Source organism: Falco cherrug, chromosome 4 (genome assembly GCF_023634085.1).
Source record: "Falco cherrug isolate bFalChe1 chromosome 4, bFalChe1.pri, whole genome shotgun sequence".
In the NCBI taxonomy this organism is placed as follows: domain Eukaryota; kingdom Metazoa; phylum Chordata; class Aves; order Falconiformes; family Falconidae; genus Falco; species Falco cherrug.
Window position 1 is genome coordinate 6541790 of NC_073700.1, and position 27029 is coordinate 6568818.

General features: G+C 39.2%; 1 protein-coding gene across 1 annotated transcript in view; it reads left to right on the forward strand.

Annotated features, from left to right (window-relative positions):
* The window catches only part of STIMATE (STIM activating enhancer), a 39112-nt gene extending 13142 nt beyond the window's left edge, over nucleotides 1-25970 (forward strand). The window contains exons 2-8 of the mRNA XM_055708611.1: nucleotides 6626-6674; nucleotides 8447-8542; nucleotides 12768-12889; nucleotides 18882-18994; nucleotides 19900-19977; nucleotides 20868-21017; nucleotides 21924-25970. Coding sequence (XP_055564586.1) covers nucleotides 6626-6674; nucleotides 8447-8542; nucleotides 12768-12889; nucleotides 18882-18994; nucleotides 19900-19977; nucleotides 20868-21017; nucleotides 21924-22040 — 725 coding nt within the window. The 3' untranslated portion in view covers nucleotides 22041-25970. The remainder of the gene's footprint in view (nucleotides 1-6625; nucleotides 6675-8446; nucleotides 8543-12767; nucleotides 12890-18881; nucleotides 18995-19899; nucleotides 19978-20867; nucleotides 21018-21923) is intronic.
* The last annotated feature ends 1059 nt before the right edge of the window (nucleotides 25971-27029 follow it).

Consider the following 27029-nt stretch of genomic DNA (forward strand, 5'->3'; position numbering starts at 1 on the left):
GAGACTGGGATAAGATCTGCAGTTTTGCAGGTACCGTGGGGCTGTCTGGACACTGAATCATTAGTCTTACGATGTCCCTGAATAACTAACTAGCTGGGTCATTAAACTTTATTGTGTCCAATATTTCTATAAAGTTTCTGCCTGGGTGACTGTCTTTAATGGACAGGTTCTTAATTACACACATATCTCTAGAGAACCATTGAGGCCAAGGACACAGTAGAGTTAAGAAAAGGGGTTGGGTACTTGCATGGCTAATACCGCTTTTTGTCTTACAGAAATTTTGAAAATCCTTTTTGCTGGTGAGCTTATGCACTTCATAGTATGTCAGTCTTTAACACTGACTAGAACAAAATTTTCCTCTGAGTGAGTTATTCCATAACTTTCTTCATCATGAGGAAACCATGGTTTCTGCTGTCATTCTTCAATACGTGTGATTTTCGTTATATGTATGTACGCATACAGATGTAGCTGGCCATCAGTTGCTCTAGTCCAGTATAATTTCTGCTTTAGTATAATTGGTGTCCAAGAGTGTTGACAAGTCTAGGTCATTAAGCAAAAATATAATTAAGATCTTGGGAGTTCTTTTGTAGGGAATTAAGCAGCAGGCTTTCAGGGTATCCTGTGTTTGAGCATCTCAGTTGTAGTTAATGTAGGGCATAGGAAGAGAGGGAGCAATTGCAGTAGGGCAAAAATTGAATTACCAAGACTGTAGCACGTTTTCTTTTTTGTTTGGAGAAATGAGCAGCAAGCCAAAACTACTGGCTCTTTTGGTCTTTTTTTGCGATCACATTTATTACCTCTCTTTAAACACACACGCCCCATGTTCCCATTTTTTTTAAGCTATGAATATAGGGAGATGCTGAGTTCGTAAGTGTCAAAAACTTTTGGCAGTCAAGTTATATGTGGTTTATACATTTGTACACCTTTTTGTAAGGCATCATTGTAGATCATTATCATTAGGCATGTTGTTTCTTGCAAAATTAATTTAAAAAAGAAAAATTCTATATTGGGGAAGTCTGTAATTTCTTATTTCCTCTTTGCTGCTACCAAGAGAATAACGGGGGTGATAAACAGCAAGACAAGCCTTTTAAAAGCTTTGCTTTAGTGGGAAAGGGAGGGGAGTTCAAATGTGTGATAAAGATCACAGGTAACATAAAATCCACCGATAGTTGTCATTCCGTGGTGGTGGTGTGTATTTTCAGGAATTATTAGGGTGTCTGTGCCTATTCATTACATATGGTTCCCACTGTTGTGGGGGAAGTGTTGATACTAACAAGGAGAATAGTGTTTTTGACAGTCTTCCTAAAAAGAATTTTAAAAAATTGAAATCTGGCCTGCATATGTAGTTGATTTTTACAAGTTTTTTACAGTGTTAGAAATTGCAGGATCAAATTTATGATGCATATGTTCTCCTGATTACCAAATGTTCCGAAAATAGTTCACTTGTCTGAGAGTAGCCATATGAAATTCTGCATCCAATTCTGAGTTTGGATGCTAAGGCTTGGTGTAACTCTTCAGCTGTTACTCCATACATAATTAGCAAAACAGCATTCTACTGGAAACTTTAATACTTGTCTTGCATGTTGGAAACCATGTGAATTAAAATCAAAGTAACCCCACAGATCACAACAGTCTTGCACTGTAAGGGCTGTGTTGGAGGATTTGGTTGGTTGTAATGTGTTATTCAGGAAGCCCAGCAAAGCCAACCTGCTGGAGGAGATGGAACATTCTCATGATATAACACTGTACGAAAGCTCAAACTGCAGCAGATTTCTCACTGTTAAAATTCTGTGCATGCATATGTATGTGTGTATGTATAGGTTTTGGTTAACCACACTTTGGTCCTTTGGTAACTGGCTCAATCTCGGGAACTTTTAAGCATCATATCACAGAAAGATGACTCGTAGACTTACAGACCAGTTTTTGTTGGAAGAGAGCCTAAATGTCACCTGCCCCCACCTCCTCCTCAGAGCAGGGCCAGCCTGTGTCCCCTTGCTCAGAGCATCGTCCAGGTGAATTTTCAAGGTCTGTGAGACTGAAGTCTTTGCACCCTCTCTGGGCAACTTGTTGCAGAGTTTAATTGGTCTCATTGGAAACATTTTACTTCCACTATGTTGGAATTTCCTTGGCTGCAACTTGTGGCTGTTTCCTTGTGCCTGTTGCCTGTACGCCCGCAAGAAGGGTCTGATTCTGTTCTCACTGAAAGTGCCCACGCACGTGCGCAGGTTTGCATGTGTGACGTGTGAATGTGACCTTACCCTCGCTAACTTTTCCTACTTTTGGTTTTCTTCTTCTGTTTGCCTAGCTCAGCTGTGGCTTTGCTGAGATCTGGTGGCAGAAATGTGTAGCAGGTTTATGAAATGAAACATTTTTCTCACATGCTTTGTCTTTGACCTGGTTTTGAAGAAGTTTTGAGAAGCAGTGGACATACAGATGAAATTCCCAATTGTCGTCTCAGAAAAGCAGTGTTATTGTAGTACAGCTGCGGAGAACATCAAATATGTTGAATATTCTTTAGCTTGTTTTCCTTTTTTTGAATTTCAAATTAATGAGCTAGTGAAATCTTCTTAGATCTTTACTGGGATCAGAAGGTTTCTTATTGTGAACTTCCAGAACACGTGTCTAAGAAATGCAGTGATACATGCTATGTAAAAACATTTCATATGTTTGAGTTGAGCCAGTTTTGCGCTGCTGCAAGAGCAGCCACCCAGAAGCGTGGAGTTCTTGAAACCATGTTGAAGTTACTTCACATCAGAAAAATTTGCCCTCTGGGACGTTTGAGGAAGTGAAGGAGGGAGAGAAGGAAAGGCTGAATTCCAAATGCAGATTCAAGTGTTGCTTTTCATATTGACAGATTGAAGAGGCTTTTTGTTTCTTGTCTCTGTTCTTATATATGAACATTTATCTTTATTCTTCCCTGTGAGTCTTCAGTTTTCTGGAATACTGACTGCAGAACTCCTGTGTTAAAGTAACTGTTGGAAACCTTTCCACAGTACTCTGGCGTTAATTATTTCTAGAATTTCAATGAAATGGGAAGATGATTCAAGGAACTTGAATTTTGCATTAGCAATACTCTGCCTTATATGCTTATCTATTAACTGTCCATCTGGCAGCTCACATGCTTGTTGGCAGAAGTGCTTTTGTTTCCTTTCTTGAATGTTTCTGGCATGGAGCGTATAAACAAGCAGCACTTCTTTCTTCATTTATAATTCAGTATGAAATTCTGAACATTATTAGTTAATTAATATTAAATATGGTGAATTCTTGCTAGTGCGAGTATAGCGCTCCGAATTGAAGCATATGGAGTGGTACTGTCTCCTCGGAGTGAGAAGTTGGCAGATTGAGATCCATCTGTCAGCTGACACACGCACCAGTGCACGTCTCTGAGTTTACAGTGAGGCAGTGCAGACTGCCAAGAGAAACTGTGAGAGGGGCTGAAAACTTCGACAATCGTGGCATATTTGGGGGGAGGGCAAGTGGGAGAATTGCTTTCCCCTCCCCAATTTGATAGATGCTTAAAAAATTTACAGAAGCTTTATCTGACAAAATGTGCTGGCTTTTGGTTGCAAAATTAATTTGTTAATATTCAGCTCTGAGCTTACCAGTGTGATTATCTACAGCCTGTCATTTTTTTGCTCATATTACTTACTGGGAAGGCCCCAGGTGTCTACAGCCATCCAGAAAGCACGCTCCCGTGCTGGGGGAGAAGTTGAATTGCTGTCGACTTCAGCCACTCTGATGTGATAGCCCGTTGTGCCAGATAGGCAGCGTAACCCAGATACTGCGCAGGGGTGTGCAGGAAAATACCTGGCAATATCTGGTATGTCAGAAATACCTGATGCTCACAGACATAGAGCTGCAAGAAACTAGGCTGAGAAAACAACCCTGTTTCCTCTGGATCTACTGGGCTTTCAAGTGTACAGGTACACATTCATCAAGTAGCAACTCCTAAAGCATTTAAACAGATTATCTCATTTCATTTAGCGGGGGATGGAAGTATGTGGTGTGATCAGCCATTTAATACATTCCCAAAAGACATCTGAAAGCCTCTAGGCTTTCAGAGCTAACTCTCCTGTTTAATGTTAACTCAAATGAAATGTTATGTTCTCGGAACTGGCCAGAGAAACGTGGACCTTCTGAAGTCTTTTTCTCAGTATGGATAAAATTTGAAGTGGTGTTAGTTGAATTGTTTTTGAGTATCCTCTTCCAAACAATTGTTTTGTGGATACTTCAGAGAAAGAAACGAATCCACAGGCTTATACAGCTTCTTCATAGTAAAAATAGACGTAAGTCTAAGCTTGGAATTCCCACCTCTCCCCCCCAGATATGCAAATCTTACCAGTTTATTTTCTATTTTGTCTGCAGAAAAAGATCTTGCACAAACTCCACAGTAAGTTGAAACTTCTGTTTCTTGCATTTATTTTGTGATGCTTTGTGGCTTCCTGTTGTTGTGGGAAAGTGGCACTAAAGTAATCCATAGTGTGACTGGGGGGGACCGGTCATAAACGGCAAACTCCTTAACTTAGCTGGGTGTTGCTCATTTTTAGCAGAAGTTTTATATTTATGGCATTCTGTTCTCAGAGGAAACTGCTGGCAAATGTTGCTATTACAGCTTTAGCTTTGGTGTAAATGAACGGTCTTTTCCTCTTGTCACTTTTTAATTTCTAACGGTCAGATTACACAGGAGTGAAACACAGTTTCTCTCTCTCTCTGCTGTCGGAAGCAGTGACGGAAAAATGGCAAGCTGTTAGCTCACTGCTCCCTGGAAATGCTGCCCCTCCACCTCAGCGGTGAATGTTTATGTATTTATTTAATTAAAGGCATTCAGGTAATTACATTAATGCTGTATTGTATGAGGATGGTTGGCTTTGGGTGAGCTTGCCTTCCTTGTGAAAAAGTTGTGATTGATTCATAAACCAAAACGTGTTTTAAAGGCTTGGAAAGCCCAGTAAGCATAATTTACATGCAACATCCTATTTGAAACTTAAATTCATCTCTAATACCTGGAGAAGCAGGTCAAAATACCTACTGATGGTTTGCCTGACCTATACCTGCTACGGTTTGTGCCTTTTAAGACAGAATTTCTGCAAGTTGAAGGGGAGGAGGGAAATTGAGGCTTAAATTTTCCTTTTGTTTAAAAAATAAATAATTTTTGAAATAAGAGCCTAAATAATTATTTTTGAAGACTATATTGAAGGAGCTGGTGAGTGACACCGAAACGTGGACAGAAGAAGGAAGTAAACCCCATCCTTAGTGGAAAGGTTTTCCGTTACCCTGTTATCTTTGGTTTGTCTTTGGGATATATAAGGAACTAGTATCTTGCAGCTGTAACAGAAAATAAGTCTGTATTGCAGCATGAGGCCAGGTCAGGCAAAAGCGAGGCTGCCACAGCTCCCTGCCCCAAGTCTGACCTCTGTTAGGGCTGAGCACGTGTTCCCAGTAGGGAAAAAGATTTTCTTGCCCAGAAACAGTTAGAACTGGAATTTCCTAAAGATAGGACAAACTGCAGATCACACAGTGCTACGTATGAGCAACTTTTTATCCCCTTATCCCTCTGTTTTCACACACTTGTTCCTCCATGAGTCATCTAGATCCTTCCTCTTCCCTGCTTTTGGTTCCTCCCCTAAACAACCTGTAGTAAGTCTTGTGCAATCACCAAACACTTTTCCCCTGCATCCCGTAGTGGTCCCATGCCCTGATGCACTGACCACCTTTGTCCCAAAGGCGCTCCAGAGCCGGCTCCCCAGGATGGGGGTCAGCCCTGGCTGGTGGAACTGAGGCTCTACTGGGACAGCTGTCCCTGCCTCCTGAGTCTGTGATCTGTTCCTTCATCTGCCGTTGGGTCCTGCTCCTCCGCGCTTGTGGCGATGGACCTGGGAGCAGCTGGGCAGGCTGTGAGAGGAGCCTTCTATCAGATAACTGAACACTTTTATAGTATAATGTGTTTCAAGATTGAAATAGTCAATTTTATGTATTTTTTGTTGTTATATAGTTGGCAGTAATTTTAATACTGGATTATTTTTTTTAAATAGTTTTTAATATGTTAATGAGTATCAACCTTTTTGTGAAGGAATTATCTGACTGAAAAAATCTGCACTGCTTTCCTTTTGCAATTCAGTTTGCCCACAAAGGTCTTATTTGTCATCCATAAAATAAATATACTTGATTAGAGGATATATTTGTCCTGTTACTAATGAACTTGATTTATTCCTGATATTATAGATTGCCCCTATATTGTGAGAATACTTTCCAATTTGACTTTTGCTCTCCAGTGAGCAAAAGAAACGGTCTTTTGTAATTCCTGCTTTCCTATCGGAAATTAAATTTTCTGGATGGGCGGTCATAAAAGCTAAGGCCAATGACATAGTGGTTGGTAATATATTGGTTTTTCATGTGAGGTGTGTTGACAGTCAGACGAGGGATCTGTAAGGACGTGAAGGTGACGGAAGGGAGCCAGTTTCTTTAAAAATGTATCCTTAGAGATTGATAAAGTGAAATGCAGCTGTGTAAGATCTAATTTATCAAAGAATGTAATGTTTCTGAAAGATGATTTGCTTTCATTTTTCTATATTTTTGTTGCTTTGAGAGTTGCTGATTGATTTCAATTATATTTTTTTTTTCTTAGTAAAACGCTTCAGAGAACCAAAGCATGAAAGACGTCCCTGGAGGATATGGTATGCTGCATGCTTTATTCTTAAATTTGTTGTTTCATGCATGTTTTAGAAATGGAGGAAATAATTGTTTGCATATGATGATTTAAAAAAAAAAAAAAATGATGGCAAGAAATTGGTGACTGACAGCGAGGAACAAAAAAGGCTACCAAAATACATGAGCCAACAAAAAGTTCTCTTCTGTGTGTTTCCCTGCTAGTTCTTTTCACTAAACACTTCCAAGTATCTCTCTGAAGGTGTACATTTAGACATAAGCTTGTGCTTGCTTCTGAAGATGGGAACTTAACAGTTGCCCCAAGATGCCTCTGAATGTCTACAAACTTACAGAAGCTTATAGGAAGCTCTTGGCTGGGCTTAAACAAAATTCCATGTTCTGTAGCTATGTATAATATTGAAAGCAGTATGGTAAAAGATATAAATAAAAAAGGCATAAAATAGCACCATCTTTTTTATTACTTTTAAAAAGTTGTTGGCTTGTAGTAATGCCAACGTAACCTGTACTAGTTTTGAGACTGATGTAAACATTAAGCTGTCATTCCAGTTGTTGAAGACTTCAGTGGTTTAAATTACTCTCATACAATGCTGCTTTTCAGGACTAATCCTGACCTTTATTTTAGCGAAAAAATAAATACAAAATCTTTGTGTACTACAGTCTACCTCAGCCTGAAGTTCTGAGAAGTGCAGTGATAGCCCTTAATTTTTAAGCAAAGAATCTTGTTCTGGGACTTGAGTACTGTTATTTATAGTATGGTGTACTGATTAGATAAGTAACTCACTGGCTTCCTGCCTCATCTTCAACACTCTGCTCTCAATGTCATGCCATGAATGCGAAAGAATAAAGTTGTCAGGGAGGGGAGATGAATTCAGGTATACAGTGTTGCTTGAATCTGTTGGGTTGTTGGGATTCTTTTAGACATGGAATCAACAAGCAGAAGGGCTGTTGGTCTGTATAAAGAACACACTTGCCTACAGAATACATTTGACACCATTCCTATATTTAACATTTAATGAAACATTCACTGGAAGTTCTGCTTTTGTGCAAAGGATGACTGTAGAAGAACGGTAAGGGCTAGAGTCACTAATGAATCAGTACCCAGGTGGGTTTTTTTTTTTATATTTTCCCTGTAAGTAGCAAACTGTTTTCTCTCTGTCATCTGCTTTGGAGATAATGTTTTCAAGGTTGTAATTCTTTTGCAGTGTGGTCTAAGCTGTTGTACTACAGATAAAATTCAGTGAGACCATTTCATGCTTTCAGGTGAAAAATATGTTGGCTTTTTAGTGAAATACTGTAGATAAAGGACTCATTTGCCAGCTATTAAATTGTTCACCAACAAGCATGTGATGAGAATTTCATTTCTGCCTGTACCATAAACTTGCTAAAAATGCATAAACATGAAAGGACTGAAATATCTGCTGCGGCTGGGATACTCATTGTTTACAGGAGGTTATTAAAGACTTAGCTAGATTTTGTGAAGTTTAGCTCTTTGGTAATGCACATGATACCAAGAGGATATCCCAAGACTTTAACATGACAGCGCTAAGGGTTCAAGTTAGCATTTGGTTTACTGTTAGCAATACCCGTGGAAAAAAGGGGCAGAACTTAAAATTAAACATTGCTAAGTAAGCTAAATACCATGACTCTTTATCATTCTGGTGTTCTTATTTGAAGATTAAGTGAATAATTGAGATGGAATTTTAATTAAAATAAATTTGCAACGTCTGATTGTGGTGTAAACAGTTTTGTGTGTCTTAAAAACTGTTTTTACTCTATACAGGTTTTTAGATACTTCCAAGCAAGCCATAGGGATGTTGTTCATCCACTTTGCAAATGTCTATTTATCAGACCTTACAGAAGAAGACCCTTGTTCACTGTGAGTGTTTAATTTCAAAATGATTGGTCTTTATGGAAGTTCTGCATTTGAGTTTAATGGTGTACATTGATGATAATGCAAGATAAACCTGAGAAACCAATTTTCATGGTAAAAATCAATCACTTTCAAAAACCTTTGGTTTAAGCTTAGTTGATCAAGTATCGGAGTTTCTGCTCTTTTAGTTCATGCCTAGCAGGGCCTGGGAAAGTGTTTTCTGGGCTGTGTATAGATATTTTAGACTGAGGAGAAACTCTTACTACTTCTCCCTCTCCAATTAATAAACAAGGACTTAGGATAAACATTGTAATACAAGGCTGTTTACTGAAGGAGGTGCTAGGGATCAAAGGAAATTAATAGAAAGTTGTGTACGCTGACCACTAGCTGCACTGTTCACTGCAGCGGGGGGGTTCATATACAGTCCTGTTGCTTTCAGGCATATTTAGCAAAATAACAAGTCGTTCACGGTTGTATTTTCTTCTAAAACCTACATTAGCTACTGCAGTATTATTTTCATTTTGTTAAAAGCAGGAAATCTTGCTCTGTACCCAGGCAGTTAGTACAAAAATTAATTTTGCAATGTCACGCTTGGAGAAGTGTGACTAAGTAGATAAGCATTTCACTGTAGTGTATTAAACCTGAAGATTTTATGACTAAGACCCTGTCATGCTCTTTACAGGAGCTCCTGAAGCAAATGGCAGTTGTTTGGGTTTGTTCTTGATAGGGCTCATGCTCGAAGAAGCTTACACATTCCTGGTAATAGAAGCTGTGAAATTGTTTCTAAAAGCCTAGTAATTTCCCCTTTAAAAACCAATCCAGTTCCTCCAGTGGCACCTGCTCACTGTTGTCCTTTGGTAAACAAAGGCATTGCGCAGCTCAAGGAATATGCTTGTGTTGCTTCACAAACCTGTTTTATAACCCTTATTCCTCCTTGGTTTCTTCTGTGTTCCTACATGCTATAAATGTGCAAGTAAAACACTAGTTTGCTCTTCCCACCACAAAGCATTTTGGTAGAGAAAATGCATTTATTTTAACACACTTAACTGTAAAGTTCAGGTTATAATTGTGACAGTTTCAATAATTCCAGGCATCATTGGTAGGATTTTTCCTTGCTTACTGATTTAAGAATTTCACAATAGATTTAAAAACTGGCAGGTGTAAATTGCTTTCATTCCATTTTTATATATTAAAGTATATATTCAAGTAAGCTAACCAAAGCGTGTCTAAAATTGTTAGTGTTTAAATCTAAAACTGTTGTGGTTTAACCCCAGCCGGTAGCCAAGTACCGTGCAGCCGCTCGCTTACTCCCCCTCTGCCCCTGAGAGATGGGGAGGAGGCTTGGGAAGGAACGTACAATTGAGGGTTGAGATAAGAACAATTTAATAATGGGGGGGGGGGGGGGGGGAATAAAAACAATAATTTTAAATAATTTTAATGAAAAGGAAGGAGAAGGGGAGAGCAACAAAATCCAAAGGGAAGGGAGCTAAGAAAACAGGTGATGCACCATACAATTGCTCGCCACCCGCTGACCGATGCCCAGCGGGTCCCGGAGCAGTGGTCAGCAGGCCCAGTCAACCCCTCCCAGTTTACAAGGTGTTCTGTGGTATGAAATAGCTCCTCCAGCTGTCCTGGCTGTACCCTCTCCCAGTTTCTTGTGCCCCTCCAGCCCTCTGGCTGTCAAGGGCTGAGAAACTTGAAAAGTCCTTGACTTAGTATTAACATGACCCAGCAACAGCTATAAAAGCATCAATGTGTCATCAACATTATTCTCACACCAAATCCAAAACACAGCATTGTACCAGCTACTAAGAAGGAAATTAACTCTGTCCCAGCCGAAACCAGACCAGAAGCTCAACAGTTTATTACAGTATTGTAAAATTAAAAGTAACTTTGTGCTGTGTACCAGGTTTTCAAAATAAAGGGTTTGCTAACATGTGCGCTCTCCTCTACATGTTTTAATATAGTCTACATATATTTTTAATACCACTTTTCATACAAGTGTAACATGACACAAAACAAGAGGGTGTGGTGTAGAGAACTGTTATTCACTGTTCTCGGGATAATAAAAATCACAGTGTGGAGCTCTGTAATTTCTTGGGCAATGATGCAGGCCCTCCTTGTTAGCAGAAAGAAATAGCGTGTAGTATTGATCAAAGCCACTTGCCCTTTCTTGGGAAACATAGATCTTAAGTGTGTGAGTGGGTCAAAATTAGTGAGTAAAAGCAACATTTCTATCTGTGACTTTAATAATAATTTTACTCAGGAAGTTCAAACACGGATAGTTTTCTCTTCTTTCCTGTTTTGTAGTTTGAGTTATTTTCAGAACAAAACCAGAAAAAGGTAGTTTTAGAAAACATTGTGGTTCAAAGCTTGGAAAGAACTACAGCTGGAAGTTGCCAGTTGTTTGGGAATGTAGTGCTGCAACTCAGGCAGGTGGGTGATCCTATCACAGCTGATAAAGCATCTGTTAAAACACCTTGACAGATGGGTGGTTGTTTGAAGAATTTTAAATAGAAAAAGCAAACAGCACTCTTCTCCTGTGGTGCAAGGTACTCAGCTGGCTGTATGCTGTGCACCGGGAAGTTTGTGTGAAGCCCAGCCTTTTCCTCGCTGAACGCTCAGCCAGATGCATTTCTCCAGTAGTGGCAGGTGTTGTTTTTTTGTTGGTGGTGCTGGTGCACCGGTTACACATGAGCAGGGCTGATGCTGCGCATCACATGAGCACGTTGCCGACATGTAGTGAGCCTGATGCGCTTGGGAATGTCAGGCGTGCTCGGCTTGTGTTGTGAGCTGCAATTTGATGTGAAATAGGTGTTGGCATAGCTCTTCTCCCTGCTCCTGACGGCTGCCTTCCTGCAGACTTACAGCAGCCTCTTGTGGCCTTAAAATGACTTGTGTAGGCTTGTAATTGCTGAGTTCCCTCTGCCAAGCACTAAACCTTGATTTTAATGTTTGTCTAGTACCAAGTTCATTAAAACTCTAATCTGACACACAGCTATTAGAAAATAACTACTTTTTTAAAAAGTTTATGTGTAAGTCTTTGCTGAAACAAGGCATTATCTGTTTCATTTTTTGGTTTTGAGCTGCTCTTTGAACGGGATTTTGAGGGTTAGAACAGCTTTTCCTTTACTGTTTTGAATGCACGCATTCGGTCTTTGCTTTCCGCTTTCTGATACTATTTTGTCCATGTGGATTTGTCGCCACAGCCAGCCGAAGCCCACAGGTCTCTGATTTGTATTTTTATCCCTGCAGATAAGTTCCTATAGACTCTAGAGTTTACCGTAAGCATTTGGAATTGCGAAGTAAGAATCTCAGTAACAGGGATTTGCTATGTGTCTCTTAGTGGGCTCTTTCTCAGCTGCTGGTTTCTTCAGCTAAAATCAGTGATAGTAAATAAACAAAAGTGACGAACAAAATGGTCTGATTTTTAGCTGTGCCATTTAACGAACCTAAGAATTAATTTGAAACCCATATTAATCTCTGGTTTCTTGAAACATAGGTAAGATCCCAGAAGCTCTTCTTGAAACAAACTAGTAGTGCAGCAGTTGTGTGTCCATTTGAGGGGTAGTTAGTTGGATTTTGTTTCTGGGAAGGCTTGTTCCTGATTGTTTCAAATGTTTATTGGACAAGAACTGACGTGCAAGAAAGTAAACTACTTTTCTCCCTAACACTAAGTAAGCTGAAATTTGGCCCGAGATAGTGACTGTACCCTATAGGCATGATAGGCTAGGAGAGGGCTCCCTCAAGCAAGAAAAACTCTCTAGTTGTGTCTTTTCCCATCAGAATGAGAGTGTTTGGGATTGAAATTTTTACCTTCAAATTCTTTGAGGTGTCTGCAGCTTTTCTTTTTATTCTTTTTCCTTTTATTCCTTTGGGTTTATTCAAATACAGGTTTTCCATGCAGAATGAACTAAGCAATGGGAAAAAAGGAAATCTAGTTTTAATTTAAACAAGTAAAGCAAATAAAATGAGTATTGGAGTTTTATATAGAGTAATGTACATGCACACACCAGAGTTCATGAAAATACAGGCATAAACAAAATATTAAGACTCTTCTAAAACTATTTCAATTATAGGCTATGTAATTACAGAAGCGAGGAAATGACTATTCTCAGTACTCTGGCTTCTCAACATATATATAGATCTTTTATCAGTCGTGGTGTTAAAATACACAACTTGTAGAAAATGGACTCCTGCTCCTTGTTTTCTTTTACATTTTTCCTTTCAGGTACCTTATCAACTTCTTGTTAGATGCCACTTTAGGGATGCTATTGATCTACATTGGTATACGTGCAGTCAGCAGCATTGTGGAATGGCAGCAGTGGGAGTCCCTTCGCTTTGGTGAATATGGTAAATGTTTCTCTTCTTGCACTGAAATGTTTTTCAGGATAGAATCTCAGAATATTTCAGCTAGTGGTTAACTCATCTTAAAATCATTACACAATGATTATAGTGATCATTTTGATATTTCACGTGTCATGAGGGTTCTTTTAAGCCTGTATCTTGGCATGCACCTTCTGCGTTAGCTCAGTAAGTCTAAGCATTTAGTGAGTTTGGAACAACTACTTGAATATTTTTTTAGGAGCGATCGAACAAATTATGATATTGTGTAATCTCATGGTAAAAATAACAGCATGATAAATTTACTCTGAAACGCTTCTAAATACATGACAGCTGGAAGGTCATTTCCTGTTAAAGCTTTGATGGAATCGCATGCTGGTGTCTGAAGGTACAGGCTAAGAGCTCTGCCAGCCCTCTTTGAAGTAAACGACCACATACTTCAAGTGAAGAGAATGGCAAGGTTGTCCTCAAGTGATGTTCACTCAAACTCCTGCATGTAAGGCTTGTATCATTGATGAAAAATGCTCATATCTTTTGTACAGGCTAAGGGATAGACTAGTGAAATCACTTTTACATGGAGTTGCTTTGTCTTCCATTACGTTAGCCACAGAAGGTGACTGATCTGCAGCAACTGCAGATTTGTGGGTGCAGTTGAGTATCATACATACCCAACATCAACATTTAATTCTGTTCAGCCTGTTATCTTCATATTGCTTAGTCTGGCTGGTTGGGAATGGAAGTTCTGTATAGAAGCTAAAAATTACATTTGAAGCTCCTTGAGATAGGAATGAGAGGTGAGGTTGCCTTGTAAGAGAGATATGGCTCTTCATCAGAGAGAACAAACAAACCCTGTGGTTTCGGGGTGGGGAAAGTTAAAATAATGTTTTCCTAACAAAGTAAAACCTTTCATAGCAGTTTTGTAATTATCATTGGTAGGTTTTTTTTTGGTTTTCCAGGTTTCTTTGTTTTATGATGACAAACACCTATCTTAGGAGAAATAACTGCCTATACCATTAGGGCATTTTTTTTTTGTTAGATTTGTGTAGATTTAATGTGTATCCTGTAGGATATGGTTTATGACTGTTTAATCTGTTTAAATCAGCACTGCCACAACCCTGTTTATTGGCTTTTTTCCCCATGTGCCACAGTCCAGTATTTTCATTCTCTTCCTTGGACTGGTGCACATTTGGAGCTCTTCCCTGCTCTTCAGGGAACTGATTCAGAGGGCTAAACCATCAGAAAATTCACCATATGTAGAAAAGTAAATAGTTCCTCCAGCTCAGTCCCCAGACTTGGGTCTTTAAGAGATTAGGTAAGTACAGGTGCCCAGGGAAGGGAAAAAGGCAAGGAAGGAGCTGAGATACTGCTGAGCTACACCTTCTACTGAGCTTTAAGACCTATTGCCCAAAGTCTCTTTTTCTGATTTGGCTTGAAGCCATTTCAAGATGTTTGATCAGCTTTCAAGCCATATAAAATTGGCTTTTCACTCAGACGAAAAAAGTTGGTGTTTCCATTAGAGTTATAAGTAGGTACGTAATCATGCCAAATACTAGATTTTATTTCTTCCTAATACCATTCTGTTGTTTCCTGTGTAATCTGTTCTCCTCTCCCATTTTAATGTCCTTTTAACAATAAGTGGTCTGTGTGGATGGGAACGTGTGAGGAATATATTTACTCTCCGCAAATTTGTGTCTCTCATTCACTTCCAAAATGAACCTGGTTTTTATTTTAGTTATCAGGCATTTGTGACTGCAGTAACTAAGCTTTTAAAATCAACAAATGAACTTGTTACTTTTATTCTGCTGCAGAGGTGGTCTGCAACTGGTCTGTTATTGTCATTTTGAGTACGGAGATCTGAAATGCCTAAGCTGGTTTATCGATTATATCTTCTTTCTGTGTGTCTATAAGTGATATATGAAATTGTATAAGTTGTCTTTACTTAGTTGTTCTTTCCAACTCATCAGATCACTTGATTAGTGACTAACTTTCTTTTCTGTATCCTCATTAATGTGCTGGCCTGTCCTTAGTGTGTTGGGTTTTTTTAATCAAGCTATTGCGAGGACTATTAAAAAGCATATTGTAAATCTGTGTTTCCATTAATCATGTGGGAGAGGCTTCTGGTATAAAAAGAACTAGATAGCAGATGGGAAGTTATTAGTAATGACTGTGCAATAAGGTTAGACCCTGTGTAAGAAATCCGTCTAAAAAGGACAAGTTGCACCGGATTATTTTTTGCCCTCTTTGTTAAGTGCTACTGTTGTTTCTAAAGTTAAAACCCCTCTTGCCATCTTATTTAAAAATTTTCACTTTGGCCCCAAGAAAACTCTTTAATCATTTGAAATAATCTTACGAAAAATAAGACAAGTAGGATAGAAGGAGGGGCTAAAATTGCAGTCCTGTGGGGTCACAAGTGTGTTTAAACTTAGTATTTTGAAGTTGCATGTGGATGCTCGGCATGCATGGGTGGTGAGGTGGCTGCTTATGGAAAGGTATCGGAGACTTGCCGCGTTTTATCTGAAGTGGTAAAGCTGAGCCCTCAGCTTGGAGGTCAGTGTGATTTCAGTTTGTTTACAAGTGTGGGAAAACAAACAAGAGTAGTCCATCGTCCTGTCGTCCTGTCCCCCCCCCCCCAAAAAAAAAAGAAGAAAACACCACAAGTCTCTTCTTGTGATTGAGCGATGTTTGTGTTTCTAGAGCCTAAATAATCATTTGTCTCGAGTTAATGCTCGCCGTGAGCTCATTTCCCTTCTTAGCTCTATTACTTGATCCCTGGTGATTCATTACTTGAAGCTGTCACAAAAATAGCAGTGTCCTGCTGGTTTTAAAAGCCTTTTCTTTATATGGAGGATAGTTTTTAAAGCATAAATGCCTCAAGTAAAGAATGGATACCAAAATAACAGCATTCATAATGGTTGCTGTTTGTACAGCCAAACAGCACTGCACGCTGATTTACAAACAAAGTAGCACAACGCTCCCTCACAGGCTTTTTTACGTCAGAATTTTTAAGTTTACTAGATTTGTCTTTGTATTTCCAGTTTTGTATTTTCAGATTCGTTACACCAGCAGCTGGATTTTAATAGAAGTGTTACTATATTTGCATATGTAAAGAGGAGAAAAGCAGTCATGATCTGTACTGAAAAGAATGTTCCTGCATTCTCCTTCCTGTCTTGTTTTAGGCTACCTTAGCTGCTGCAAGTAGAAAACAGGCGACCAATTCCCTCTTGGTGACAATGGCAACTAAATAGTGCTGTGATCTCTGATTCTTGGGTGGCAAAGCTTAGAAATTGTATTTGATGCATCTTTTCCCTCTAGTGCTTTCTTTGCAACTTGCAGAGCAACTTGCTTATAGCCATATAGGGTGGATAGTGCTTACTTAAAAATTATTTTGGAATTATTTTGGAGTAGTTCTGTGACTTGGCATTTTCTTAAAATAGTATCTCGGGATTTGAAAAACAGAGAGAAGTTACAGAATAGGAGAACTGCATGTATTTTGTTCAAGAGCTGTCTATGAACGTGCTTCTACAAAGTGGCTGATGAAATAGTATGGACTAGTTTTTCATTGCCCAGCATTTTTAAAAAATGCTGCTACAGTTGTAATTGCTGAGGATTCAGAATTTTTCATTTTCAGTATTGCACTTTTCTTGCACTAACAAGATTTCTACTGGTTTGCTAGTTTATTCTAGACATGTAATTTATTCCTAACAGGTATAAAATCAGAATTTAAGAAAGACTGTCAGAGTCTTTAGAAATTAAATTAGAGCTTATGGCTTCAACATTAAAGTTCTAATTTCAATTTGAGTACTGAATCTTTGAATGTACAAATGTCTCAGATACTCTTGGGAACACCTCCTGGATGTGGTGGTGGTGTGAACTTCTGCTTTTCCCATGCATTGCATATTTTATAAAGCTGTAGGGAAAAAAAAATGTTTGGAAGGGATCTCCAGAGGTGATATAATCCAGCCTCTTGCTCAAAGCGGGTTGTTCACGATATGGTCCAGTCCAGTTTTTAATTTATCCATGGTCTGAGATTTAAGAATCCCTTTGAACAACATACTCTGTTGTGTTGAAAGCTTTTTTCCTTTATGTCAGAATTGTGGAACCATCCGTCCTGCTTGTATCTGCCCAGCTTTTCTAGGAGGATGCTGTTGGGAGACTGACTTGGGAAATTGTTAGTAGGCAGCATCCCTGTTCTTCCTACTTGTAATTAGAACTGAGAGATAATTTTGTAGATGCAGTAGGGCACACAAAAATCCTCAAGTAGAATTCAATATACACAACTTCTAATTTCAGTCGTGTACTAAAAAACTCCCCCCCAAAAACAGTGTCCCTCCCCACAATGCAAAACATCATGGAACAAAATGTTCACTGGTGATAGCACACAACACTCTGTATTAAGAGTTTCAAAATTTTGGGGCATACAAAATCTCATGTGACAGAATTGGAATAGATGCAAAGTTGCTATAGCCGTCTCTGCTTTTAGGAATTAAATACAGATTAGAAAAGAGCTTAGAATAAATTGGTAAAGTTTCAATGGTAAGTCTGTAGCTAACGCTATTTTTTCCCATATTTGCTAGTTAATGAAGGAAACTAGAGAAGGCTAATAAAAATGTGGCGTATAGAAATTAATTGCTAAAATTTGATTCTCAAATCTAATTCAGACCTTGTATCTTCAGAAGAATCACAGTTGCTCAAATTTGAGTTAGAAAATTTGGAAAAGGAAACATTAGTAATTTTTTTTTTTTTTTACAACAGAAGCCATAAACTGCTGCAGTATGTAATTGTAAAACATGAAACATTTTGACATTCTTCTCTTGGACTATTGAGTGTTGATCACTAGCTCTTACTGTAAAACTTGTTTAGGAAGGTTTCTTTGTTTTGGACTTCAGTCTGATATATCAGTTTCTCTTCACAGCTTTTAAGCAGCAAACAGTAAGTCTCAAGACTATTACCAAGTATTTATACTGAAAGCCTTCAGAAATGTTCCAGAAAAGGAAGTAGCGCCTATCCATTATGCATTACAAATACATTAAAGCATCTGAATTTCCGTTGCTGGTTATTCATCCCTAGGCTAAAAGTTTTAAGCTGCCTTTGAAAATGTTGCAGAGGTTATTATGAAGACTAAAGAGCTAACACCCTCCTCCAAAGCTTCTTTTCAGCTTCCAGTGAAGTGCTGCTTTAAGCTGACCTGCAGAGCTTGTTAGGCATACTGGTCCTCTTTTTTTTCCCTGGGTGTTTGGGTTTGTTTTTTTTTTCCTCTCTCTCTCTCTTTGCTTTCATAGAGTATGATAGTTACATAAGTTTTCATATTCAGATATTTGTGGTCTTCATTCTGTCTGGCAGATAACTTAATGCACTCAGGTTTTCACTCTGCTACAATGGGGTACAGCAGAATTTCAAACCTTTTCAAAGTGAGACTAAAATGTGGTCTTAATTTTTTGTTCAATTAAATATTTCATAGCGGCTTTTGCACCTATTGCTTCAATTACAATTGGTTAGTTATGATAACTAACTATTCAGAGAGGAAAGATATGTTTAAGGTAGCCTAGGGAGAATGGCAGAAATCATGCTTCTACTTGGACTGAAGGGAAATAATTTTTTTATTTTGGGGGGAAAAAAAAAATTCCCCAGCTATGTTTCCCTTATGGTTTCCCTTCTAAGAAACCTAGTACTTCATGACAGAGGGTCAACAATAACAATGTGATGAGAAATAGATGTAATGCAACTACATCTGTCTTGCTTTCATCAGATTCTGTAAAACAGGGAGCATATAACCAGGTACTGCTGAATCAGGTGATGTCCCGTTATGTTCGGTTTCTAAGTGATACTTTTTGAAAGTTGGGATGAGGCTGAAGGAGGGGTAGGAGCAGCACTAAGGAAATGGGAGAAGGCAGTTTAAGAGGCCATAGCTGCCGTGCCTCTTCTAATAGTGCTTTTCTAAAATGTTTGCTGTGAAGTAAAATCAACCCTATAGCATATATTGAACTTTTCTTCTTTCTTGCAGGTGACCCGCTGCAGTGCAGTGCTTGGGTGGGCCAATGTGTTCTGTACATAATGATAATGACATTTGAGAAAACCATCATCATTATAGTGCTGCTTATACCTCAGTGGAAAGAGGTTTGTATTGTACAGCGTTTTACAGACAGATTGATCCCAGGTAGAAGCTGCAAAGCGATAGACTTCTAATAGTGTTTATTGGTGTGGCTCAAGCATCATAACTGTCTACAGTCAGTGTCCTTTAAATCTGTGGTAGTGGCATGTTCTTTTAGTTTGGTCAGGTGTTCTGGCATCCATTGCCATCCTATCGTATTTTGGAGGTTCTTTAAATAGTGCAATACATAAAATTTTATTCTATCTTCTTTTCTGAGTGCTGTTGAAGCTACTAAGTTGTTCTTCCTTTTCTTCATTCTTTAACCCTTACTTACAGCTACTTTATATTACTTTTTGTAGGGTTCTAAAGAATTTTTTTTTGCCTGCCCTTGTTGACAGATCTAAATTGTACAAGTTTAGAAATGTGCAATGGATTAGTGAAGCCATTGCTGATGATTGGATGAATAATTAAATTTTGATAGAATATGTGCAACATAATATTCAAAGTGATGGTGCATGGTGTTAGAGCCTGTTAAACCAGTTAGTCCCTATTGAAGGCTCCTGACTTCTTTGGGAACTGTCTTCTCTTTACTGTGTATTTTTTAAAACTCTTCTCTGTTTGGATTTCCTAAAGATGGAACTTAAAATGTGTTCCTGGGGAACACACAGCTCTAAAATGTTCAAGACTCTTCCAACACAGCTCTTCAGGCTTCTGTAAACAAAAATGACAGAGATAAGTTTCTTGTCAGCCCCACTTATCTGTGGTGATTTATAAGCTGTCTGAAGTACTTTCCTTTTCTGCAAAGCTGCCCTTTTTTGGTTCATTACAAATTGTTTCTGTAGCATTAGCTAGTACACGAACAATTGCACTTAGTAGTCCAGTTATGTGCACATGCTGCCATGATCTGAACTTAATCTTTTTCTTTTCACAGGTAGCTTTATTGAATCCTATAGAGAACCCCCAGCTGGAGCTGGCTATCGTCATGCTGATAGTGCCCTTCTTTGTTAATGTTAGTACCACTTGTATGTTTCTGTGAGATGTTTACTTGGATATCTTTCTGCCATGTGTGTGTGGGGGGGTTGTTAATGAACGTTAGTCCTTAAAGCTCAGTGTACCTTGGTGCTTAAGTTAATTTTTAAAGAGCAGGGGTGTTAAAGAGTGGATGAAACATCTGGATATGTAGATTTTACAGAGCTGAAATCCATAGCGAGCTAAGTAACCAGGCTCAGGAGGGGTGCAGAAATGCCTTATAGACCTCTTTTGGCCTGATGACTTCAGTAGATTGAGTGTAATACTGAAATACATACATAGAAATCATAAAATTACAATGAAATTTGCTTTAGGAAGCAGTTGGTCTAAGGACAGCTGTGAGGTGTCCTGTGTCTGACCGTAGCTAAGAGCAGCTGACCCATGATGGAGCAGGGAGAAAGGGCAAGTGCGCAATCATCCTTCCCAAAGTGTACTCTTCCAGCAATCCGGGATTTAGGGATTAGAGCCAGAGATCTCGGGTGTCCTTGCATTTAATAACTGTTGGTGATACTTTTTCTTTCGTTAATTTGTTACAGCATGGATTTTATCCTTTGAGAACCAAAAGTCCGTTGCACTAAGGTGTCTGCCTAAACATTCACATTTCTACACGAAGAGTTAATATGTGATTGCTCTGAATAGCAGCTACTCTTCTTATTTTCTTCTCTTCTACGAAGGAATCAAGTAGCTATGTTATAGAGCATTCACGTAATGTGTAATAAGCCATGTGACTGCATGCTTAAATAAGATTTTACCTGTTCGGCCAATTCAGAATTATTGTCAACTTTTCCTGATTCTGCCCAAATACTGAATGAATGAACGTACGCTACTCTGAGGAAAACTGAACTGTCACTCCCTTTTTCTTTTTAACAGGCATTAATGTTCTGGGTAGTAGATAATTTTCTTATGAAGAAAGGGAAGACAAAAGCTAAACTTGAAGAAAAGGAAGCAGGACAAGATTCAAGAAACGGAAGTAAAGTCCGATACAGGAGAGCAGCATCACATGAAGAGTCAGAGTCAGAAGTATGTAGAGTTAATTATTGTAATTAATGCAATATCAGTCCAGTTTACCCCTCACACCATTGATTTCAATGTAACATCGTCACCTTAGTTTTGATCTTCCTTGCATGTACCTCTAACAGTAGTTCCTAGCACTGACAGCTGAAAACCAGTTAAGCAAAATGGCATTGTGGCACCACTCATGGTAGTTAATTCCCTTCCAGGTGGGCAGGAAGACATAATAATATGTTTCAATATCACTGGTGAACGGTGTTACAAATGCTTCTAAAAAACCCACACACAGAATACAAAAATAATAGACAATTCTGATTTAAAGAGGGGTTAACAGCTTAAAGTGAGAGGAAGTCGGTGGAGGCAACTGGCCTTATTTTGCAGAAGTATTTACATCCTTGCCATAGCATAATTTTCTTCTAAATTGTATTAAGTGGGCAGTTTTCAGTGCAGTTGAAGGACAAGGTGGTATCTTTGAAGGTAAGTTGGTTTAGCTTCAGTTGGTTAATGCAACTTTTCTGCATTAGTGAAGTACTATTGCTATGGAGTTTTCTTTAATAAAATGACTGCCATATTACCAGCGTGGACAGAGAGCTTATATATTCTCTCTTGTTTTAACAGCAAGCTGCCCCCACTGTTCTGGATGTGCCCCCACTGTGCTAGAATTGCTTCTTTGGGTTTTGAGTCAGCGATTGTAGTGGAGGTTAATATGCATGTGTCTGTCTTCGAAATTTACTGCAGGTTCCACATAAGGGTGTGTTTGATCGTACTGGCAGTAAATCCAAATTGTGTTCTGTAAACTCTCTCTTGAGCAAATAAGGAGGTGCTTTGCAAGCATAAAATAGCAAAAGGTTAAAAGTAGAATGAAGAAAGTGTGTGACTTGGGTCCATGTTACTTAGAAGCCAATTTGGTTTTAGATCCTTATTTCAGCAGATGATGAGATGGAGGAATCGGACGCTGAAGAGGACCTGCGTAGACTGACCAACTTAAAACCCATTAAGAAAAAGAAGCATCGTTTTGGTCTGCCTGTATGACACGTTCCCTGACCTGTGTGTTTGCAGGTTTCATGGCAAAAACTTCAGTCAGTGGGGTTTTAATGTTGCAATTGCATCTCCCTTTTCATATAAACTGACTTAAAAGCAAGGTCTACCAACAGAATGCAAAGGGTTGGAAGACTTCCAGTTCAGTTGCACTACAGACACACTGACCAATTATGCAAGAATGTCTTTTCATCATGTGTGAGAAACACAGCGTTGTTAAGAACTGGTCACGAAGGGGATTCGTATCTGACGTTTCAGAGAAGATCATAGAAAACAGATACAGCAATCTTTCACTTGCAGTTACTGATGATACAGTTTAAGATGTTCTCAAAAAGACATCAGAATCAACTAAGTTAAAGGAGCGTGTTTTATTACTAAAACTGGCTTTTGCAGCATAATTCCTAGAGCAGAATAGTTTATGGTTACAAGCTGTAACTTAATGTTATTTTTTTAAGTACAAATGTTTACTTGCTACCGGGTACCTATGGAATTAATAGGTGGAACAAAGATTTTTTTCCAAGTCTCCTCAAATCTATTTGACTATTTTATATTTAAGTTATATTTTCATACAGTTGTATTTAAAGGTTCTCTTTGTCAGTGAAAAGGGTGCAGTTCCCTTTTTTGTGCAGAACAGGTTGGAAGATTTGTAGTGAAAATTTTATTTATCCTTGTGTCCTGGTTTAAGACAAAGGGATTGCAAAGGGAAAAGCTCTCTGTCACTGCTGAAGTCACCAAATTATCACTAAAAATGCAGTCCTAAGTGTGCTTTTGACCACATAATTTGAAAATACCTTTTTTAATAGAAGGTGGTGTTTGAATATTTGACAAACGTGCACTTTAGTGTATAACAAGAATCTGTTGTGATAGGTTATTTGTGAAATGGATATCTACGGATGACTCTCTGTTTCTACAAGTCTCTTGTGCATACCTCTCAAATGACCCAAAAGAGATGGAACATTTCTTATACTTTTCTTTATATAGGGCCTGCAGTACAGGACCGCGATCTGATTGAAGCAGTTGTGCTACAATATTTCAAATAATTCTGTCCCTTGTTTTTTTGTTGGAAAAGAAACCCTCGATTTAATGTACTTAAAAAAAAAAAAAAAAAAAAAAAGATTTCTGCTGTTTAATTTCCATGAAGTCTTATTCTTTAGTAGTGAAAAAAACCCGGAGAGGTGTAATACAGTTGTTACTACAGAATTTTTGTCATTTCGGTGTCTGTCTTCCAGTAATTGACAACACGTGCTGATCTGAAACCTAGCAGACATGTTTTCAGTGACATCCTTTTGCTTTGCGTATTTTCTAAGTGATTGTTTCTGACAGCTTTCCTTGCATAGTTAAACCTTGCGCAGGACAAGGTGATGTGTCGAGAGGTGACAACAGACCTTAGTTGCAAATCTGTTGTAGTATCTGGACATCAGAAATGTTCCAAGCCTTAAACCAAACAGTTTCATTGGAAAACTGCTCAGAACTTTTTAAGATTTTTTACATTTTTTATAAATTTACTAGGTCTTAATGTGACTTATTATCCAGACCACTTAAAAGGGCCTTAGTAAATACCGAACTGTGCGCTCCCGTACTTATAGTCACTATTCCAGCATTCCTTTTCACTGCTTGGCTGCCGAGGTGAACACAACGTTCAGAGGCTTCAGGTACACCTCAGCATGTCCAGCCGGCTAGAAGGGACATTTTACCAAACCTAACGTTTGCGAGTTTAGTTGAGCCACTGACCTTTGTTACTGTGCACTGAAATGTAATAACTGCAATAAGTTTAAGTACTAGTGTTTCTTCTAGATTTAGTCTAAAAACTAATGATGAGGGAAGCTTAATTGGGTTATTCTGAAATGGGAGGTGGGGAGATGGGGAGATGTCCCTTATCAGCGTTGCCTCTGTTTTAGGCTTTTGGGGTTTTGCGTGTGACTTGCATCTTCTCTTGACTGCCGCTGGGCGGGTGCATATCTCCAAAAGCACAGTACTTCAAGGAATTCATTTTCATCAGCAGAATAGTCACACGCAGCTCGCTTTTCCAAAGGGATTTAAGAGCTAGGTCTGGCTCTTGTCGCAAATGTCAGCATTTATTTTTTTAGCATAGGATTTGTTCTATTTCAGATAGTGAAATAAAGTTATTCAACATGGGCTACGTACCACTGCACAGCCATCACTATCCTCGTCAACCATCCGAGATAACTGAGCAGCGCACACAAATATAACTGTACGAGCTTTCCTTTTATCTTTGTTTTCCCTCCTTTTCTCCAGTCAGTTAAATTATCAAAATTATTTCTATTTCTAGTCCTCATGTTTAGCCTGTGAAGTGTCAGTATATAATTATGGCCTTAACCGTGTAAAAGTATTTGTTTTGAGCAGACCTCAAAATTATTGACCAAGTACAAAACAGTTTAAAGCACTACGGAGCAGTTTCTTGAAGGTGGTTACAGCAAAGGTATATGAATGCCTAATTTTTCATGTCTTAAGTGCTTAAATGTCACTTGGTTTGAGATTTTTATATGCCTAGCAAGATGATGTAGTAAAGCACTATGAGCCAAAGAGACAGAAGTATTTTAAATACTGCAGTAGTAACAGGAGGAGCATATCTTCAGAGGGGAAAAAACAGCTCTAACTCTCTCTACTAAGATAAAAATTTTATTCACAACCTCAGCCCAACAAAACAGAAACTGGTGTTTTTCTCTATTCATTCTTTATCATGTGAAAGAGATGGGAAATGTAAAATTGGCAGTTTTCCTCTTTGTAAGATAGAAATTGGAATTCCTGTAGTAGGTACAAGCAGAACAAGCACTTTTGTATGAAAAGCTTGTATGTGTGAGAAGGAGGTACGTGCCTGGTGCTTCACTATGTCTTACTGTTCGTTGAAATGTATTGGCAGTACAGTCTGAAATAATTTTTTCATAGAGTTGATCGAGTAACAATGTTACATCGTGACGAGGTTTGCATTACCCTCAAACTGGCGCTCTAAATTTATGCCTGGTAAACATACTTCAGGACAGCTCACAACAAAGGTTTAATTCAGGCTGTGCTTAAAAAAATGTGATTCTGTTTAATGAAAATAAGCTATGTAGTATATGCCAAAGTAAGAGAAAGGGATTGTAACTTAGAGAAGAGATACGGAAGTATTGGTGGAGATCGAATATACCGTGACTGGTCATTAACTGTTTCTAGTATCCAACCTGTGATACATCTGCATAAACTTAAAACACTGGTGTCGTCTAATAAGTGGTTTTCAAGTTCTGGCTTTAGTATGTTCAGGTCCCCCTGTCTTACTTTAATTAGGTAAATGCTGTATGTTAACGTTGCTAACTAAAACGTACTATAGCTTTTCTTCAGGGAAAACTCAGAAATTGAGTTGCAAATTAGAGCAATGCAAAGTGATCCCCTCCGGCAGGTGTCTGCTCCCATTCCAGCTGTGCCTGGGGAGTTAAGCGTGGGCTCTCCCGCTCTGCTGAGAGCTGAGCATCACAAGGAATTTCTGCCACTGTGCTTGACTAACCCGTGTTTGCAACTTTGCTGTGCTTTTTACGGGAGAAATCGGTAATGAAAGCAAATAAATTCAGCCACATCGAGTCAGAGTAGATCTACAGCATAGGCGTGCAAACTTTTTTAGGTAAAGTTTCCAGTTCAATTACTGAAAATGACTACTATGGTTTTACAAAGTAAAACTGCAGTATCTTTAAAAAAGGGACTCTTTTGTAGGTGTTTCTGTCTTGCGTGGGTATCCGTCTCAAACTGAATGTTGGGTTTGTTTGTAAGTAAATTCAGAGTATAGCCTATGTGAGCGAAACCAACAGCTGTATTCTGCTGCCCTCTGTTTGGACCATATTGTTTAATCAGTGGTGTTACCTTAAACTTTTAAGGGTATCTGATGTAATTACATTGTATAATGGTTTACAATAAAGTTTGACTTACTACAGATTTGTACACTTGTTTTATACTTGTTCTGGTTAAAAGTGTGCGTGCTCCAAGGTTTATGATGTGCATTGTGGGAAGCAGTTTTTACTACTGGAGTTTAAATTCAGAACCGTAGATCTAACTTTTTGCGCTGTCATATTGGCATTAATTTCAATATATTCACTTACTTTAATAGCAGGTCCCATTTCAGTTGGAGGGACAACTCTTCTTAAGTAGCAAATTTTGTTTACAACTCTAACAATCCGTGCAAGTTCCTCTCTAATGTGTTCCCTGAGGGGGGAGTACTGCATCCAGCTCTGGGCCCCTCAACGTGAGGACGTGGACCTGGTGGAGGGAGTCCAGAGGAGGCCATGAAGGCGACCAGAGGGCTGGAGCGGCTCTCCTGTGAGGACAGGCTGGGAGAGCTGGGGCTGCTCAGCCTGGAGACGAGAAGCTCCGGGGAGACCTCACAGCAGCTGCCAGTCCCTAAGGGAGCCTACGGGAAAGTGGGGAGGGACGTGTTACAAGGGCACGTAGTGGTAGGACACGGGGGAATGGCTTTCAGCTGGAAGAGGGTAGGCTTGGATTAGACATGAGGGAGAAATTCCTTACTGTGAGGGCGGCGAGGCGCTGGCCCAGGGTGCCCAGGGCAGCTGTGGGTGCCCCATCCCTGGCAGTGCCCAAGGCCAGGCTGGACGGGGCTGGGAGCAGCCTGGGCTGGGGGGGGTGTCCCTGCCCGTGGCAGGGGGGCTGGGGCTAGATGATCTTGACGGTCCCTTCCAACCCAAACCATTCTGTGATTCTTGCCCTCTGTGTGTGCACTCATGGAGAATAATAATTGGATTCATATTGAAAATAAACCTTCGATGTGCCACCTGGGAACTCCTGAGGTTGCGGAATGTTGACCCGAGGCCTTCTGGAGTGTAGGATGTTGTTAAAATGCTTTAACCACACAGCTGATTATCACAACCTGCTTGTGACTTTTCAGGCAAAGCCAGACCTTTTGGGTGTTGGCAACAAGAATGTGTAAACTTACAAATTTCTGAATGTACCTCCAATGTCCTGCCCCTTGGCAGAGGCATG